The sequence below is a fragment of the Spea bombifrons genome, chromosome 2 (assembly GCF_027358695.1).
Source record: "Spea bombifrons isolate aSpeBom1 chromosome 2, aSpeBom1.2.pri, whole genome shotgun sequence".
NCBI lineage: Eukaryota > Metazoa > Chordata > Amphibia > Anura > Pelobatidae > Spea > Spea bombifrons.
Genome location: NC_071088.1, coordinates 82754239 through 82773116, shown reverse-complemented (window position 1 = coordinate 82773116; position 18878 = coordinate 82754239). Strand labels below are relative to the sequence as shown.

Sequence of the window (18878 nt, the reverse complement as noted above, 5' to 3'; positions counted from 1 at the left end):
GCTTCTTTAATTATTTTAGGAGCTATTCTAACTGCAATAAGTAGACAATAAGCTGCCAATTTCCATGGAAACACTATGCTCTATTACATACTGTCAGACAGGAATTTGATTACTATCGACTAAGCATAGGTGAAGGGATACGATATACATATGTAACCGACATAAATAAATTAGTGAGTCTTATTTTAAAATCAAATCAAAACAATGTCTGTGATTTGGCTCAAACTACTTCCCCTGCTGTGCCAAATAACATGGCATGTGTTAATACAGGCAGTATGTTCTCTTGGCAGATCAAAGATCTAAAACACATATTAGGATAAACTGAATTAGCAGATGTTCTGTTTGTGTTGTTCACACTTTGGTAAATATATATTTTTCACAGGAGATGAGCCTGATGGGAAGAAATGAAGGCCTGGGTCAGCTGGCCACAACCCAATGAGAAAAAAAAGCTAGAAATATTTTAGAAAACAAAGAAAAAAGGAATCTGTAAAATATACAGTTTCTGCTATTGGTCTAAAGTCCAGACACAAGTCTGGTTGATTAAATGATGCTACTTGCATACAATAACACAGGATCCCTAGATCTCAAATTGCTAAAAGACACAGTTCACCTGCCTTTGAATATACGTTTACCTTTTCTCTATCAATTCTTCGTAAACTATCGTAGACTTTAGCTTGTATTTGGATAGGCCTAGGTTTAAATATTTGGTTTAGACTTGGCCAAACATGCTTAGACCTTGGCAGGGCCAAAGAACATGATAAAATAATAGTAAAAGGAAGGTGGCACATACAGTATATTGATATATTTGTGTCATCTATATTGTAATTTAAGCTTTGTCATTTAGGGGTTAACAAACCACTTCACTAATATGTTTAGTTACATTCTATGCACTGATTTATATTGAAAGGCATATTTCCTGTGAATTTCTACTTTAGGGCACTCAGATTTCCAACCAAGCCAAAGAGAATGCTGAGCTAGCTAGGTCACCATAGTCAATAACAAAACATTACAACTTAATTTTCATTTAATACACTTAATATTAGCTTCTTATAGAGTCCTTTACAATACATAGAAATCAACATTTAGAGATTCTAAAAATAACTTCAAAAAGGTCTCCAGTTCAGAAATGGCACCGTCTTCGATGATCCTCAAATATATGCAAAGTCCACAGATCACACTAATATCAAAACAAGTTCAAAGGAGAGTTTTACTCTCCAGTAAGCAGAATAGTCATTGCTTGCATTAAATGGCTTGTCTGTGCTGGCAATATAATTCATATAAACTGTGCTTCCTGAAAATTATGAAACGCTGGCATAGCTTTTTATACACGAAACGTCTAGGATAAACAAGGTTTATAAAAAAATTAAACTGTTGCTACTTTTAACCATAAAGACCAGAAATTTGACTTTTTATGTTACAGAGAAAATGGCAACACGAATGGTGAGAGGAATGATGCTGAATCTTACAGCTTTATGACTCATTGCAGAAATTACAGGCGGAGACCATGCTGAGCTGTATTCTGCATAGCAGTAACCAAATCCTAATGTACTCTTATTGGCAGCTGGGCTCTGATTACCATTCATTATCCTATTTCTACATTAAAATTATATGCGCCTAAGGACTATTCTATATGATAACAAGTTTTAGAATATGCGACATTGTTCAAACCATTATCATGCCAGGCATAAAATAACAATAAAAACAATGCAGAATAAACCGAGAAGTTACAAGGCAGGGGATTTCCATTTAACCACAAAATATTATAGTACGTTTTCTTAAATGCACACTGAAATACTGGAAAATTGACAATTTTAGTTAATTACCACTCAGATGTTCCTTGGGAATGCATGTGAACTCAGGTGTATGCTGCACATATGCTTTTTCATATTTAAGAGTGTTTACGAACAGGGTCCTCATTCCCTAATGTATTGGTTTGTCTTTGTCTGTCAAGTCTAGATTTGTCATACACATTGAAAACATGTACTGTAAGAAGAGCTGCATAAACTGTTGTCACTGCATAAATAAAAGAAAATAATAATAATAATTTAAAGGGACATGAAGGATAGAGATGTGAAGAAATGTGTTGCACACCTCAAGGCCAAGTAATAAATAAATTAATAAAAAATGTATTTCATGTATCTATATTTACCTATATTTAGATCCTCAAGAAGTGCCTTAGTACCCACCCTTCAAGAGCCTTTTAAAATGTGTTCTAGTCCTGTTGCCATGAAGCTTGTTCCCCGAGAAAAAAAAAGTGTTCCTTACCACTGTTGTCAAACTGGGAATGAGCTTGACAGAGTTCTTAACCTCTTCTTCTGTCACCTCCACAATGGAGCAGTGCTCTTCTTCTAGGGGTAAAGGATCCTCCCCATTCTTTGATACCCAAGGATGAACCTTGGGGGAAAACATTTTAAGAAAATGAAGTTTCAAACATGTCTAATTCTTCCACATTAAACCATTTTCTCTGTTAAATTTATATTGTAATTTTCAACTCTAAAATTGTATTATTTGAATAATGACTGAGCTACATTCATTTTTTAATAAAAATCTCCAACTAGGTAATGGACATCATATAATTAGCGATACCTTTTTTTCCTGAAATTGTCTTGCATGGAATGCTTAATGTTTGATATCTGGTTCCTTGTATCCCAGACATAAGTTATAGATATGAAAGAAATCAAAATATTTTGTATGTTTATTTTTCATGGTATTATCGATGGGTTCTACCACAAATAATGCAACACATTCATTTTAATGCTTGTAGCATTTAATATATTGTAATTTCCCTGCATAAAGTACAACTAACCACAGGATATATTGCTATTAGTAAAATCCAATATTTTCTTGGCAGTCATCGTATGTTACCAAAGAACGAAAATGTATCCTGCACAGCTAACTCCAACAGAAAGGCAGTACGGATCAATTGTTAAATGTGGAAATCTGGCCTCTCTTCAGACAGTTCTGTTGCATATTCGGCATATATCATTTGATACGTCTGCTAAAGATTTATTTTTTAAAAACAGAAATGCTTGCTTGATACAGTAACTCTTCACCTAGCTAAAAATCTACCAAGTGTGTATACTGTAAGAAACAAACCTTTATTTCAGGAACTGTTATTCTTGCTTCAGGCTTTTTTTCCAGCATTCTAATTATTAAGTCTTTAAGTTCATCACTTACAGCAGGCCTACAATAAAATAAATGGCACGTCTAAGACTGTACGGTATACATAAACAAATATAAATACAAGTCATGCTTTATATTTGCTGTATCAGTGATTTGTTAGATTCATGGGAGACATTAACCCGTCAGATACAAGAGGATATTAATTTGTCTCACGACAATGAATAACAACAATTATTGTAAACATGTATATTAGTAAATTACGGTATATTTAATATATGGCTTAAAGTTCAATGCAATTGTAGAATCATTGATGAGGTGGGGAAAAAGCTTCAGCTACATCACACAAATGCACTTGGTATCACACATGACTATATACGGTACTTTCAGTGGCGGAACTACCCGGGTCGCGACTGCGACCTGGCCCTGGAGTTCTGCCAGTCAGGGGGGCCCAAGGGGTGCCGAGCGGTTGCTGAAAACGACCGCTCGGCAACTCTTGGGCCCCCCTGACTGACAGAAATCCAGGATGCCTCCACTTCCCGCCGCTGCTGCCGCCGCCGCCTGCCTCAGCGCTGCCCAGAGTGCAGTGTTGGGAGCGTGAGGCGTTTGTCTCGGGTGCCGGCGCTTCACACGTCATATGCCGGCGCTCAGCTGTGAAGCGCCGGCACCCGAGACAAACGCCTCACGCTCCCAACACAGGAGTTGACGGTAAGTGACCCACAAAGGGAGGGAGTGGGTAGATCGTGAGAAGGGGGGGTAGGGAGGGAGTGGGTAGATCGTGAGAAGGGGGATTAGGGAGGGAGTGGGTAGATCGTGAGAAGGGGGGGTAGGGAGGGAGTGGGTAGATCGTGAGAAGGGGGGGTAGGGAGGGAGTGGGTAGATCGTGAGAAGGGGGGTAGGGAGGGAGTGGGTAGATCGTGAGAAGGGGGGGTAGGGAGGGAGAGGGTAGATCGTGAGAAGGGGGGGTAGGGAGGGAGAGGGTAGATCGTGAGAAAGGGATAGATGGGTTGGGGGTGGGGGGGCCTTAACAGATTCTCGCACCGGGGCCCTGAGGTTTCTAGTTACGCCCCTGGGTACTTTTGCACATAAATTACACACTGAACACTCATTATACATCCTACAAACACACACTGTATTCTTGCAAACAGGTCCCATTCTACCTGGTACTGGTCTGCCTCAGCCAAAGTAGGATTTGATAACTTTTGATGTTCTTGACTTAAGGCTTTCCCTAATAAGTGCAGGGTGTCTGTCCTATCTACCTCTTTACTCCAATAATGCCTACCACTCCACCTCCCAGCTACCATTTTTTACTGCAAACACTTCTACTCCAAGGTATATCTGTGGCATACGATCGCCATGTTCCAGTAGACATTCTTAACTTTAAATCAGCATAAAGCTTTACCCATCATTTCCTTTTTTACGTGCATGATTAATGATATTTCCAACAGACTATAAACATATACTTGGATCTGCTTGCTGTAATATCTAGGTGCTGTAGCCACTGCAATTTAATGGGTACAAACAGAATGCAAGATTACTTACTGTTCTGGAAACTCTACAGGTTTATACTTTATTATGTTATGGAGAACCAAGATGTACTCATCCATAAAAGGGCACTAAAATAGAATGAAAAAGTCACATATCTCATGATAAAAATGCTGCATAATGTAAGGAATTGATGGCTAATTTGTTTGTTTCACATTAGAAAAATGGACATAGTTGAAGATGGAGATTTAAGATGAAGGTCCAAAACAAAAAATATCGAGTCACATAATGTTATGAAGGCCATTAATCCCTTGGCAATTAGCAGTACAGGAGGGATGGTGCCTACCCACTATTTAAAACCTGACACCGCAAGGATTCAATGCCGACAACGGCCCCTCTGGACTGGGTCGTGCAATCTTTCAGTCTTAGGGTTGTTAGGCTAAAGTATCCTTGTTTAGCTCCTACACCTGCAACCTGTTGCCTCATTACAGTAGCCAATTAAGTGACTATTTAACTCTCTGACACCTGTGCTTTAACTCTCAGATGTTTGTGCTTCTATGTATTTGTGCAACCTATTTAACTCTTAGATGTTTGTGCTTCAACTGCAACCTAGCAGTTTGTATGTCCAAGCACCGTCCATCTCCCTAACCAACCTTGCCTTATTCCTGGTTGCTGACCTTTGGCTATTACAGTTCCTGACTCTGCTGTGTTACCGACTTCTGGTTGTGGACCCAGATTCAGATTCCTGATTGTGCTATGTTGCTGAATCCTGGTTATTACTGTTACCCGCTGCCAGGTTCCCTGTTGTTCCTTACTCAGCCTTAAAGTACAAGGACCATGGTTCCACTCTTATTCGTCTGTGCGGCACAAGAGCTGGGTATAGGCCATTCTCTATAAGTGAATGTCTATACTTGCCTTTGGTCCTCGGGTACATTCACTGTGACACAAAAGCTCTCTAAAAAAAAGATCCTTAAGCATGCATGAGAACCTTCTGGCTAGGACGTGGAGTCTCAGAATGAAGTTCTGCTTTCCTGTGACCCCAAGTCACTCTGTCTCCAGACAGGAGGAACAATGTTAGGCCACACCAACTGTCCACCCACTTTCCTTCCTGCTTTTGACGCTCTAGGGCTAAACCTGCTGCTTTCAGCTTCCAGCCTTGCCACACACATGTCTAGCCCCCCACTAAGACACCACAGAAGAGGGAGTATTCTGGGTAGTCTACACTGGCAAGTTGTCCAGATAGCTTATGTGACTGTTCACCCCTTCTCTGTTGGCCCAATAAAAGATATGGCCTTTGACTAAAGACTGTTCTATTAAGCTTCATATCCAAATTCTCCAGATTTTTGTGTTTTGTATTTTCACTAGCCACATCACTTTAACTTTATTGTGATAAATGTTACTTCAGCATGAATAACTATGGTGTATTATTGGAGGCACCACAGTCATTTGTTTCAATATCTCACCCTAATGCAAGGGTAAAACTAGCCCTGTTTTCCACATTATTCAGGGTAGTGGTATAGATGGATTCTGTAATATAGACTGTGGAACTAAACTGAAGGAAGGTAGTTATTATAACAATACAAATAATTAAGTTTGGTATCTTTGTGATACAATCTATGGATGATGCTCATGGATATATGTAAAAATTTGTATAATATGTTTGGTGCTTGTGCATCTGTAGGCACAACGTTCAGGTGTGCTTGTACGACTATGAATGCATGTTTGTGTGTATCTGTACATATGCACAGTTGTAAATATGTAGCTATAGAGGAATATGTAGCTGCTATATACCTAAATGCTGTTAATACTGATGATTGTGATTTTTATATTTCTTTTCAAGAAAGCTTATGTAAAAATTTCTGTTTGAGGCTTTTTCACTTCATGATTATTATATTTTATAAAATATTGATTTACATAATGCTATCACATTCTACAATAAACAAACAGGACATAATAAGTAGTGCATGTCATAACAAGTTGGATTTACAGAAACAAAAGGTTCTTTAGGGTTTCTGAAGAAATACTATGTTGATCCATGATACCACAGTAACATTCTACACTTTTTTAGGTGGGCTTGACAGTCCATGAAACTAAGCTGTGCTGATGCCAAGTTTTGTCCTACTACAGTCAGGAGTAGTAGGGGTTTAGTAATTACCACGTAAAATATTTTACTATAATGACTTAAAGGTAACCTACCTTTCCAAAAACAAAACAATACAGAGTAACTCCCATGGCCCAAACATCAAGCGCCTAGGAAAGACAATTAAAGATAGATGAAACAAACTAAATAGTAACACAATTAAAGCATGGAAAATAAGAATTATTTTTCTTCTGGTCATTATAAAAATGACTTTATTGAAATCTGGAAGCGATAATGTGCAAGCATTTATTTTACACTGTGATAACACACTGAGGGCCAGGGCAGGGCTGGCACCTTTTGGCCCAGGTAATAGGTTACACTAAGTCCCCACCCCTTGCCCCACTCCCATAACATGTGCAATAGCATACACACACTAACTCTAACACACACATACACACTCATGCTAATACACATACACACTCCAACACTAACACATTCAAACTCATGCTAACACACACACTAGCTCTCCCACTAATACACTTACAAATACACACTCTTGCTAACGTTCATTCGATCACATTAATTACAGCCTTAACTTGCCCTTCTTTATAGCTGCTCACACAAACTGTGTAAGCAGTCCCGCTATTACTGCCAGGTCATGCAACCTCACGTTACATAGTCCGACCATTGCCCTAATAGGGCCAGCCCGTCCATGTTGTAGGCTAGGTACAAAGTCGAAAAAGTGGAATTACCACCAGAGCAACCAACGGACAAGTTCAATCACCAGAATTCATTAGTTTTTTGTAGCAGGATCACATTTTAAACAAAGCCCTCAATGTGTTATGAAATTATAAAACTAAATGCTTTAATGTTAAAATGAGTTTTCAAACTAATTTTAATTTCTGCACTTAGCCTTTAAATATAATGGAAAATAATAAGAGAACGATCATCCCACACTAAACACACATACACGTGTAAGTTACATGAAATTTTATGCAGTTTACTAATGTACAAAAAAGTCAATTACCTGAACCTAAAGGCACTATACATGGGTAATAACTTCATTTTAATGCATTTAAATTGAAGCATTTATTGTTTAGTTATTAGAGTTAAAGATGAGATGTCTTCTCCTAGTTGCCATTACTTAAACCAAGCATTTATATATAATCATCATAACATGCTCAGGAGCACTCTGATTGAAATCACTGAAGCTGTAGTCAATCACAAATATTCTAGCAAAACATATGTGTTCGGACAGTGATTGGCTGCTGCTACTCTCATTGATTTCAAAGGAACCTTAGTCCTTATTGACTATATTGGAAGCTCTACTAAGCATGTGCAAGAAGAACATCTTAGTATGCTCCTTGCTTTTAAGTAGGGTTAGCTTGGGACTTAACTTAGACAGAAGTACTCCAATAATTAAAGAATGCATGTCCTCATTTTGTACACAGTAAAATGCACTGGAATCCACGCATAATGGACTCCAATATGGAATTAACATAAAACTCGGACTGGAGTGCTCCTTTAAGACACTTTTGAATTGCAGCATGCTATGTGAAAGTTCAGGATGACCTTTCCACTGAATCCTTGACCAGAGTCTGAAAGCGTCTCAGGGGCCATGAAAGCTGGAGTCCCGGCCGTACTCGACAGAAGGGCATCATTGCCTTCAAACTGATTGCTCACTCCAAAGTCAGCTATTTTAATGTGACCATCATCTCCCAGGAGTAAATTGGATGGTTTGATGTCCCGGTGGATAATCTTCTGGTAATGTACTGAAAATAAAACAGAAGTGGCAGTGCTCAGCAGGAGAGAGAAGCTAGATTGTATGGTGGCTATTTATGCACATCTCCCAACACTCTCTGAATGGCAGCTGTAAATTAAACTGCATTAACACCGATATCTTAGAATGGAATTCACAGCACAATAGGAGTTTAAAACAATTTACTTTTTTATTTATGAAAGCCGGGTATACAAATAACTATGTAATTCGTTTACTAAATCATCAATTATTTTGTTTGCAGGAGTTGAAAATAAATGTCAACAGCCATTGTGCAATACATCAAATCATTTTCAGATACAATACATATAAAATGCTAGAATAAATTAACTTTATGAAATATATATTATGCATTAAAGACACAAACAGCTACACTAAATTATACATATAGATAACAATTTGCTGAGGATCTGTCAAAATGAATTAATTTGTAGTAATATTTATGGAAAATAAAACTGCTTGTGTGCCTGCCTGCCATAAATTAAGACAAAGCTTCACTGACCCTTTACTGCTATGGTATAGGGGCCCTGTAATGAACATCTCTGTATTACTGGGCCGCTGCGATTTCACTGAGATTACGTAATAATATACTGGTTTATTTTTACATGTTTTTGCAGGAGAACATAACAAATATGTGAACAAATTGTGAGATGAGCTGCAAAGAAAATGAAGCAGGTAGAAGATCTTTTGGTGTTATATTAAAACCACTGAAAACAAATCATAATTCTCCTTCAAGTGAAATCTGACATGCAAAGCTAAAGCTTTGTGAGATGAAGCTGCACATTTATTCTGTTGTAGCTGGCATCACACTGTACTGCTCTCTTACTGTTCAATAAAAGAAATTACAATAGTACTCATTAGCAAATGAAAAATGCCACCTATAGCTGTATCTTTATAAGGCATTAAAAATATTTTACTAAAAGAGCATCTGGCTTCCCGTCACACACCACAGTATTACTACACATTTACAAAACAGCATATAGCCAAACAATGTGGCCAGACTAAAATTCTTATTTTAACATTGCTTAATTATTTTCCTCTATGTTTTAAAGAGGGGGCCCTCTGGACGTCATATATTGGCAGATAAAAAGGTGTAAAACTATATTTAGAGCAAAAGAAAGTTTAGTTTAGACATGACTAATGTTACATCTATTTTGGTCATAATCTATGTTTAAACAAGTAGCTCCCTAATCTTAACGACATAAAAAGTAACATATTTTTAGGACAAAATAAACAATCAATGTGCAAACGGCAAACAACAAAAAGAATGTACAAAGACCCAAACTGGTGCACTCAGTTTTTACTTTTAGTTCTTACCATTAAGTCTACTATGCCCTTGTGCGGAATACACAAGGAACTTATATCCCAACTTTTTTTTTTTTTTTTTTACTTTTCTCAACGTGGAAAAAGTTACCAACGTGCTTTATGGTGGCTTTAAAGCCCTGGCTTGTGTACAAAGAATAGTAAATGGGTATTAGGCTAGCTGTCCAGGAATGCTTGTTTTGCAGTGAAATAAAGATATTTTGGAAGAACAGGGCAGTGCATGCTTATAGTTCACTTTATGGGGCTTGCTTTGTGTACCAAATATCACAGGTACTGCTTAATTGCGATGTGAAACTGAATTCTCTCTGACACCAGAATGATTCACTCTGCATGCTGTAATAGTTTAATCACATAGGACACTGGTCTGATTATTTAAGCTGTAAACATCAGCCCCCTTAATGATTATAGCAATTACAGCTGTGAATCAATAACTATAGCAACCAAGAATAACAGAAAAGTGCTGGGAAGACTACTAGGTTTGTGTGAACTGATTTTACACCTCGATAATATTTGGGTTTCCAAAACTATAAAGCAGCCATGAATAAATAAGTGCAGCATACACGGTCATACAAAACCCCTAGAAACACTGTAAAACAATGTATTTGCAGTTAGTGGGAACAAATGACTATCACAGATTTTACCACCATTACAGAGATGTACAATTAATGGTAGGAACAAACTAACCTGTGTGGTGATATTTAACCACTCCATAGGTCTGCTTGACTGGCCACACACCTCACAGGAACTGCTGTTAGCATGAATTTTATTTGTTTTTCTATCCACAAATCACGTTACATCTAGGATAATGTAATGTAATGTACATCTAGGATATGAAACAATATGATCTCTCATGCTACCATTACGTGTACAACTAAGGCCCTCTATACAATTCTGCCCTCATAAGCAAATACTCTCCTACTCAATCCCTACGTTCTTCCCATGGGCTAAGGCTCTCCTCCTCACTCATCACCTCTTCCTTTTCCCGTCTACAAGATTTCACTCGAGCTGCTCCATATCTCTGGAATCTACTTCCACCGAACCTTCAGCATTCACCCTCCCAACATTCAAGAAACATCTCAAAACCCACTTCTTCAGAGAAGCCGCGCCATTTTATTGGATTTTTTTGCCGCACCAATATTTATTGCAAGTATTTCCCAGTTTAAACATTATTCTACAAACAGTGTCATCCTCTACTCGGCAATTACTTTTAGATGGCTGCTCTCAGTTGCCCTAATAAGGTGATTTTACACATTCTATATATTTATTTATGTCTCTGATCATTACTGTGCAAATGGGAAGCTCCATTTAACTGTAGATTGCCTCACATGGCACCTGCTCCCTAGCAGTTCGTAAAGTGGGAAGTGGCACGTAGGGCCAGAATTCCAAGTGCATGTACCACTGATTATCAGCTGTTCATGGGTGACTGTGATGCCTAAATTTCAGGTGGAACTCGGTGGGCGTCACACGCTGTAGAAGAGGAAGGAAACTAGTCTGGGAAACTCATGATATCATAGATGACTTATTCAGGCTGGAAACTGGACAAACTCTCTGGAAGTCCCGCTATTTTACAAATGCCAGTGGACTGTACCTACCAAGTGTGTTTTTAGGTGAAATAATAATAAAAAATCTGATCCTGCACATATTTTCATTAGTTTTCCCCGGCGTGTCAAAGGAATGAAAGGTAAACAATAGTATGAATACAGCTATTTCTGAATAGCTGTCTAAGAGGAATTTGAAGGTCTGGAGTCCAATCTCTGTCGTGCAGTGCCTGTCAATACAAGGTCTGTCTGAATCTCTGCAATTGATGGGGCCAAAAGATTATTGTGCAGGAAAGGTGTCTAGATTCTGTCAGATATACAATTCCCTCCAAGCCACCATCACTTCTTGTTCTATTGATTCCTTTTTGAGGTGTTACTGAGGAAAAATACGTTTGAACAGCTGCCCTTTTAACTGAGCAATTACTTTTACGCCACCGCTATTCCTGTCCAGGTATAATGTGTTTATAATGAAATTAAATACCAAGTATAGGAGGTGAAAAGCCTGCTATAACGGTCTAGGAAAGTAAGTGGTAAGTGAGCCAGCTGAACAGTAATGAACGGGGAATTAATGTAACCCCTTGAGAGTACAGCCAAACAACAGGGTATTAAGGCTACTGATCTACATTCGTCTCAACATTTGAAATAGGCGAGTTCCACCAACACTTTTTTTTGTGAAACATAGAACTATACATTTTTCTAATGTACACTTTCTTCATGTCTTTTAATATACTATATCAGCATTCCCTCTACGCATTTCTTAATCATTTCACAACAATGAGTATGAAACATATTTCACCAGTGGCCATCAGAACAGATATGTCTGGCATTTTAATTAATGAATTCTAATGGATTTCTTAAACAATCCATTTATTTGCCAGGTTCTGATATACCGAAAATGATGATTAATTTCATTAAAAGTATTTTTCGCATATTAATATTATGCAACTGGGACATATGCTAATTCATTCACCTATTAAAATGTCTCACAAAATCCCAGTGTGTATTATTATTTATTGTTTTATAAAGCGCCATCTTGTATCCTTACATACTACCATTGGAATCATGATGTTTATTGGATTCATTTTAAAAATAAATGTAACTACTCATATTTAATGTTGGGGTGGGGGCACAAAGCTGCCTTTTACATGGGGTGCAGGGGGTTCATGGGATCCAGGCAGCACTTTCACAGGGGTGGCAATTCCCCTGAACTGTTCTTTATAAAAATGGCCAACTAGGGGTTTTGATTAAGATACATTTTATGACACCAATGAAATTGTGCATCTGCTCTGGTCCCATAATTGCTCTGTAGCTGCATTCCTTTATTTGTCTATCCTAGACATAACCATGCTAACTACCCATGCCATAACAATTTATATTAGGAACATTGTATGCACAAAAAGCCATTAGACCAATCATATGAGATGTCAGTGTCAACGCACAACACATTTGCAGCCATTAAATAACTTTTGATGGTATATTTCAGAGACAGCTGCAGAGTAGCTGCATGCATACAGATGACAAAATGCAGTGAGCTGCTTCATCCTACACATGCTGCCAGAGCAGAATTACACTTGGCTGCAGACAGGAGAGGGAGAGTGGAAGGGAGAGAGATGGAGGGAGTGAGAGATTTAAGGATACTATGCCTTCATAATCATTTAACAGGGCCGGCCCAGCCATGGAGCAGAGTGGAGCAATTGCCCCAGGCGGCACTTTTGAAGAGGCGGCACTTTTTTTTGAAGAGAGAGGGGCGCAGAGGGGTTTTCCCTTATCAAGTTTTCAGTACCCGCTCGGCGCCCCTCTCTCTCTCTTCTGCGAGCCCTCTAGCTCGGTCTCGGTGCCAGCTTGTAATGCTGAGCGCCGGAATATGACATCATTTCCGGCGCTCAGCAGCGTGTGCCGTGGCAGGTAAGTGAAGTACAAAGGGGGAGAGATAGGGTAGATAATAGGGAGGGAGGGGGGTAGATAATGAGAAGGTAGGGAGAGGAAGGGTAGATAATGAGAAGGTAGGGAGAGGAAGGGTAGATAATGAGCAGTGGCTTCAGCAGGGTGGGAGGCGTCATTTCAAACTTCGCCCCAGGCGGCACTATGTCTTGGGCCGGCCCTGTCATTTAATGTATGCTTTTTTCTTTATTTTTATTCAGGCTTTACATTTTACATTCATACAGTTATCAAATGATAAAATCCCAAAAACTGACAATTTGTTTGTGGACGGTCATGTACCACAAACAAATTGTCAGTTTTGGGGATTTTATAAAAATCAAGAAAAATAAAAGAAAAGGCATACATTAAATGATACATCCAATACCTTTGGAGAAAATACTGAAAAATGGGATATATGCCAATGTATTTCCTTGTGATATAATACCACAAAAAGAATACAGATATTAATTTACTGTGGGTGATTTTAGCAAACACGTGGGCATCAAATTGTTGCCAAAGTCAGTACTGAATTGTGTTCGATTAACCAGCTGCTGCTCAAGGACAAATGCAATCCATCTGACTTCGCTGTACACTGCTTAGTATTACCCTCACATCATCTAGTATGTGAGAAATGCTTTAACGCTATCAACAAGACTGTGTCAGCAAAGCAGGGACTTGTAGCAAAAACGCTGTTCTGTTTCCAGTTTAAGAAGCCGTCTGGCCATAACAAAACATAAAAAGTATTTATGTGAAGCCCAGTAAATGCTGGTAGTGATTCAAAATGGAGAACTTGTTTGCATGTTAAAACATAAACTATAGTAAGTATATATATATATTATCTTTCCATCCATGTATGTTAAACATACTCAATCTTTTTTTTTATATCTTTATACGATCTCCGGAATAAATTACACCACCAGCTATTTAGAACAACGTATTTACTATGAACTCCAGAAACGTACTAACAAATGAAATGGACAAACTACGCATCACATTTTATTGCTCATGTCAGAAAATATTTTTTGCCATCTCTATACCAACATTGATACTGATAATACATTAAAAAAGCTGGTTTACGATCTTGTTATTCCTATTTTAAATTATGAAAACATCATATCATCTCTATTTAGGGTATTCTGGAGTAACAAGGTTATACAGTTCTTTGTAAAAATATGTGTTAATATATATAATTAGACAAATAATATGTTGCATTAGATTATTATTTTAAATAATACTAATGTTTATTTTAACAGTGATTACATTGCAATTGGGACGCCTTTGTTTTTATCCATGATGAGGGGGTTTATGAACTTATTAACCCTTACCTAACCCTGTCTAATTCCCCATTAAATAACCACCCCGAAACACTAACTACCCAATATGCATCGAAATTACATATAACAAATTAACCCCTTACGATCAGGAAGTCTCTCTTTAACCAACGATCACAGTAAGAAGAAGAGAGACAGAGGCATCTGACTGTATCAATGTATGTGGGTGTAGCAGAGTGTCCATGCATGTGGGTGTAGGAGGGGATTTCAGCTTTGTGGAACTGTTTTCTAGCAATGATGTACCAGGTACATCATTGGTTCTCTAGGGACATCTTTTCATGACGTACCTGGTACGTCATTGGTCGGGAAGGGGTTAAACATCGATATTATTTTATAAAAATATATAAAACTTAAATAATTTTAAAATACAGATTCATGTAATGGGCGCCATGGATTAAGGACATACAGATGTACATTTGCGGTAAAACTGCAATATCCTTGCGACCCTCTTCAACATATGGTCCGGTTGGAAAAAACAAAACAGTCACACAAAAGTTAATACGAAATGAATACACAATACTTAGCGAAATATCAAAAAAAAAAAGATTTCCAAATACAATCTGATTAGGTGATGTAAAAAAGAAAAAACATACGGTAATTTCTGATAAAGACAACCAGGATCTGATGGGTTATAGATGCTGTAATTATCTGTTTGCTGTAATTATCATTTGTACTATGTTTCCCTCTTCCAGAACTTATTTTTGGTATATTTTGGTGTTGTTAAAATGTTATTGAATGTTACCGAGGTACAGATTTTCCAACCTCATCCCATTTCCTACTTCAGATCGGGTATATTAGTCTTACATGCCTACTCATGTTATTAGCCTACTTATTATCATATGGAATATAAGCTGCATTAATCATATCTTGTGTTATTTTGTTACTAGACATATGCTGATAATTTTTTTGAGTATTTCTGCCTCACATTGTAATTCATTTCATGCATGCATTGTTGGGAAATGTTTCCCTTGGACTTTTCATGTTGATGTTTTCTGTGAAGAATGTACCAGGACACCAATATGTTCCATGAAATCTGAGGAGAAGAGATTCCTTTAAGTCGCCATGAGAATTGTTTGTCTTTGAAAGTTTATCTGTTAGACACATATTTCTAGCTGTTCTACAGAAATTGTCTGCAGATTTTACATGTTCATAAAAGAAATAGGTCTAATACAGTGTTTCTGGAGATTTGAACAGCATAAATGTCTAAATGTCTGTTTCACTCGTTCTAAGTAAAATAAAAACAAACCTATACACACATTCATACACACACATACTGTATATAAACACTGCCGTAACACAGTCTTTATAGAATTTGCATGTTTTTATATTTTATTTATCCAGGCTAAAGATTACATATGGACAACAATGAATGGCCTTCCAAGGTAAGTGAACATCATCCTTTTTATATAGGCAGATCCATTGGGTGCCAAGGGAATGGGTAGTGATTTTTTTTACCCTCCTGGCACCCGAAAGGATGGCATGTATGGGCCTCTTTTCCACCGTACTTGGGGTTCTTAAGGTAAAACTACTATGAATGAGTTGTATTAATGTGGCTATTCCCATTTCTGTGTACAATATGTTTACTTAGTTTGTGTATTGTTTTATTCTCTGCCATTTGCCTAAAAATCAAAAAATGTCATAGTAGAAGCTTTAATGTGACACACAAAACTAGTTACAGTTAAAGCAAACAAGTGATTCAAATTGATTTTGCTTGAGATTTTAGATCTTGTCACCCTTTAGACATAAATAAATAATGTTTCATAATTGGTTTTTGGGGGAGTACAAATAAGTCACTCTATGATAAATACAATCACAGAACGTAATCAAGTTTTGAAGCTGCAGGGCACAGAGAGAACTGGCGAAGACTGTAATGTAAATTATAAATAAGTCTTCGATGTAAGACTCAAACGCTGAAGTAATAATTACAAAAACTCGATGAAACAAATTCAATACTCTGTTGGGTTGACAAGTACTGCAGAATTGCATTCATATGTCTAAAAGCAACATTCATGTCTAATTATCTTGTTCTCTCACCACTTACCTATTCCAGAGGACAGCATTTCTTTAGGAAACACTATATTTTAAGGCTAAACCCTTTCTCTATGCTGGAGACATCTACATAGTTTGTTTAGCAGGCAGGCAGGCAGGAAGTACAGGACACCCAGAGGGACTTCTGGTGGATACTCGTGCTAACGTGTATATGAGTGACCTTTGTTACTTAGCCAGCAACTACTTCTTGATATTGGTCAGGCAAAAGTGCTGTGTATCCTAAAAGAGAAGAGCATATCCAGGCATTGCCAAGGAATACCAAGGCAATGAACAATGGACCACTGGAGGTGCCACTTATTTCCAAACTGTTCTTTGGAACTCAAGACTTGTTTGCCTCTGTTTACCTAACACTGTGAATAATGCAGGCAGAGTGAGCAGCATTTGGCAATGTCCACTTCCCTTCCTACTCCTGACAACTAAACAACCACCCTCATTTGCACATAACGAAGGGGGACACGCGGGGAACTTTCCAGGTATGGCCACAACACAAATATAATCAGATAAGTGTACAAATCCTTAATATAAAATGAATATACAAGTGGTATTTTATTTTAATATGTAACCATATTTGGAAATACCCATTGGGCCGTTGTCAATGACACCTCTCAAAGTGTGTATGCAGTGGATTCCACACGTCCATTATTTATTGGCTGCTTGCAATATTGCCAGGGAATTTTTTAGTTTCCGCCAGTATGTCATAGACAAGATCCTTGCTTGCTCACGGATGGCTCGAGCATTTGTTTGAGGAATTAGGGTTTCTAGAATAGAAGATCACAGTTCGTCCCATCTTGTTTTTTCCCCGTTTTTTCTGCTGTTAAAACCTTAAACTTTATATGGTCCTTGCTCTTGCCTTACATTCATGTACACATTTAAATTCCATTACTATAGAACATAATATATTCATAACATTTACCATCTGCTGCTTTAAAAAATGCAGACATGGCCTTGAGCAATATACAGAACTGTATACAAACATAGTCCAAATGATTGTATTTTGGACAATTATAAACCAGTCAGCACTTCAGAAGCAGACTGGTAAGATTATTAGTATTGATTGAGGCTTCTGTTGCTTGGTTATTTTTCCACAAAATGCCATTACTTGCTCTCAGATGTGTGTGCTCTGGGATTTCATGTGAGCACGGTTATAAAGGTCACAGGCATTGTAAATAAAACCAGATAATGCAAAAACTTAAGTTTGGGTCTGTTAACTCTCAATGCAACAAAGGTGCTATTTTTTTAAGAATTATATTTGTATTACTACTACTGAAGTAAAATCTTCTTACAGGGATTTTTCTTAAAAACCCTACCTATTTTCCTTAGCTCAAAAACACAGAAATAGATTTATTTTGCTATTAAAGCTGTGTACATTAAAGTGTCAGAAGCTGGGCCATCATCATTATTTTTTTCTCAAAATATATAGAGCACTTCATCATAGGACACACAAATGTTTTAAATGAAAACATTTAGGAAAAAAATATATCACCAGTTGTTTCGCTGCATCTGTAATATAAGAGACAGACAAGTCTTAGGATACGTATTCCTTTTAAAACAATATGTCATATTCCAGATAATACAGTTATTCACTGCTCTAAATCTTTGGTAATTCCACTGAATGAATTCTTCCTGGTAAAATATTTTCTAAAAACTAAAGTCCCAGTATCTCAATCTACATGAGACTACTTGCTGTAGATATAATAAGTACTGTATATATGTATTAATAATACAGTCAGATAAAAAAAATGCCTTGAGACTTTTTTTTTTGCATAAAGCCTATTTTCTGTTTCGCATGTAGGTTTAGATGGCCTTCTGCTACTATTGAATGCAGGCAGTCGTACATAATGTTGAATGTTGAATCAGTTCCAAAATGGGATTAGGGAAACATTCGAAAGAAATCATTACCACTGCTTCCATCACTCTGGATTATGTTTCCTGGCTGCATTGAGTAAATCACACTGCAAACCAGAAAAAGAAACCCTGAGAGCACTGCTGTAAATTAGGAAATTGAATTTCTGAATGATAGCGGCCAGGAATTAACTGAGATATTCATCCACTCACAAAAAGGAAACATTTTACCTGATTAGAACTGCTGTTCCCGGAGGCTTCTCTTCACCTGAAATCCTTTTACATTTGGAATAACGCCATACAAAAACAGTATGAGATGCTCACCAAGGACAGGGTATGAAGCAGCTGTCTGTTCTTGGTGAGCATCTCATACTCTTTTTGTATGGCATCTCCCCCTTCTGGGACCTCTTGGG

General features: G+C 37.6%; 1 protein-coding gene across 1 annotated transcript in view; it reads right to left on the bottom strand.

The window, feature by feature from the left end:
- Window positions 1–18878, bottom strand: part of CAMKK1 (calcium/calmodulin dependent protein kinase kinase 1) — a 97179-nt gene that overhangs the window by 9674 nt on the left and 68627 nt on the right. The window contains exons 10-14 of the mRNA XM_053454952.1: window positions 8258–8457; window positions 6802–6855; window positions 4663–4736; window positions 3097–3184; window positions 2266–2394 (exon numbers count right to left, since the gene is read on the bottom strand). Coding sequence (XP_053310927.1) covers window positions 2266–2394; window positions 3097–3184; window positions 4663–4736; window positions 6802–6855; window positions 8258–8457 — 545 coding nt within the window. The remainder of the gene's footprint in view (window positions 1–2265; window positions 2395–3096; window positions 3185–4662; window positions 4737–6801; window positions 6856–8257; window positions 8458–18878) is intronic.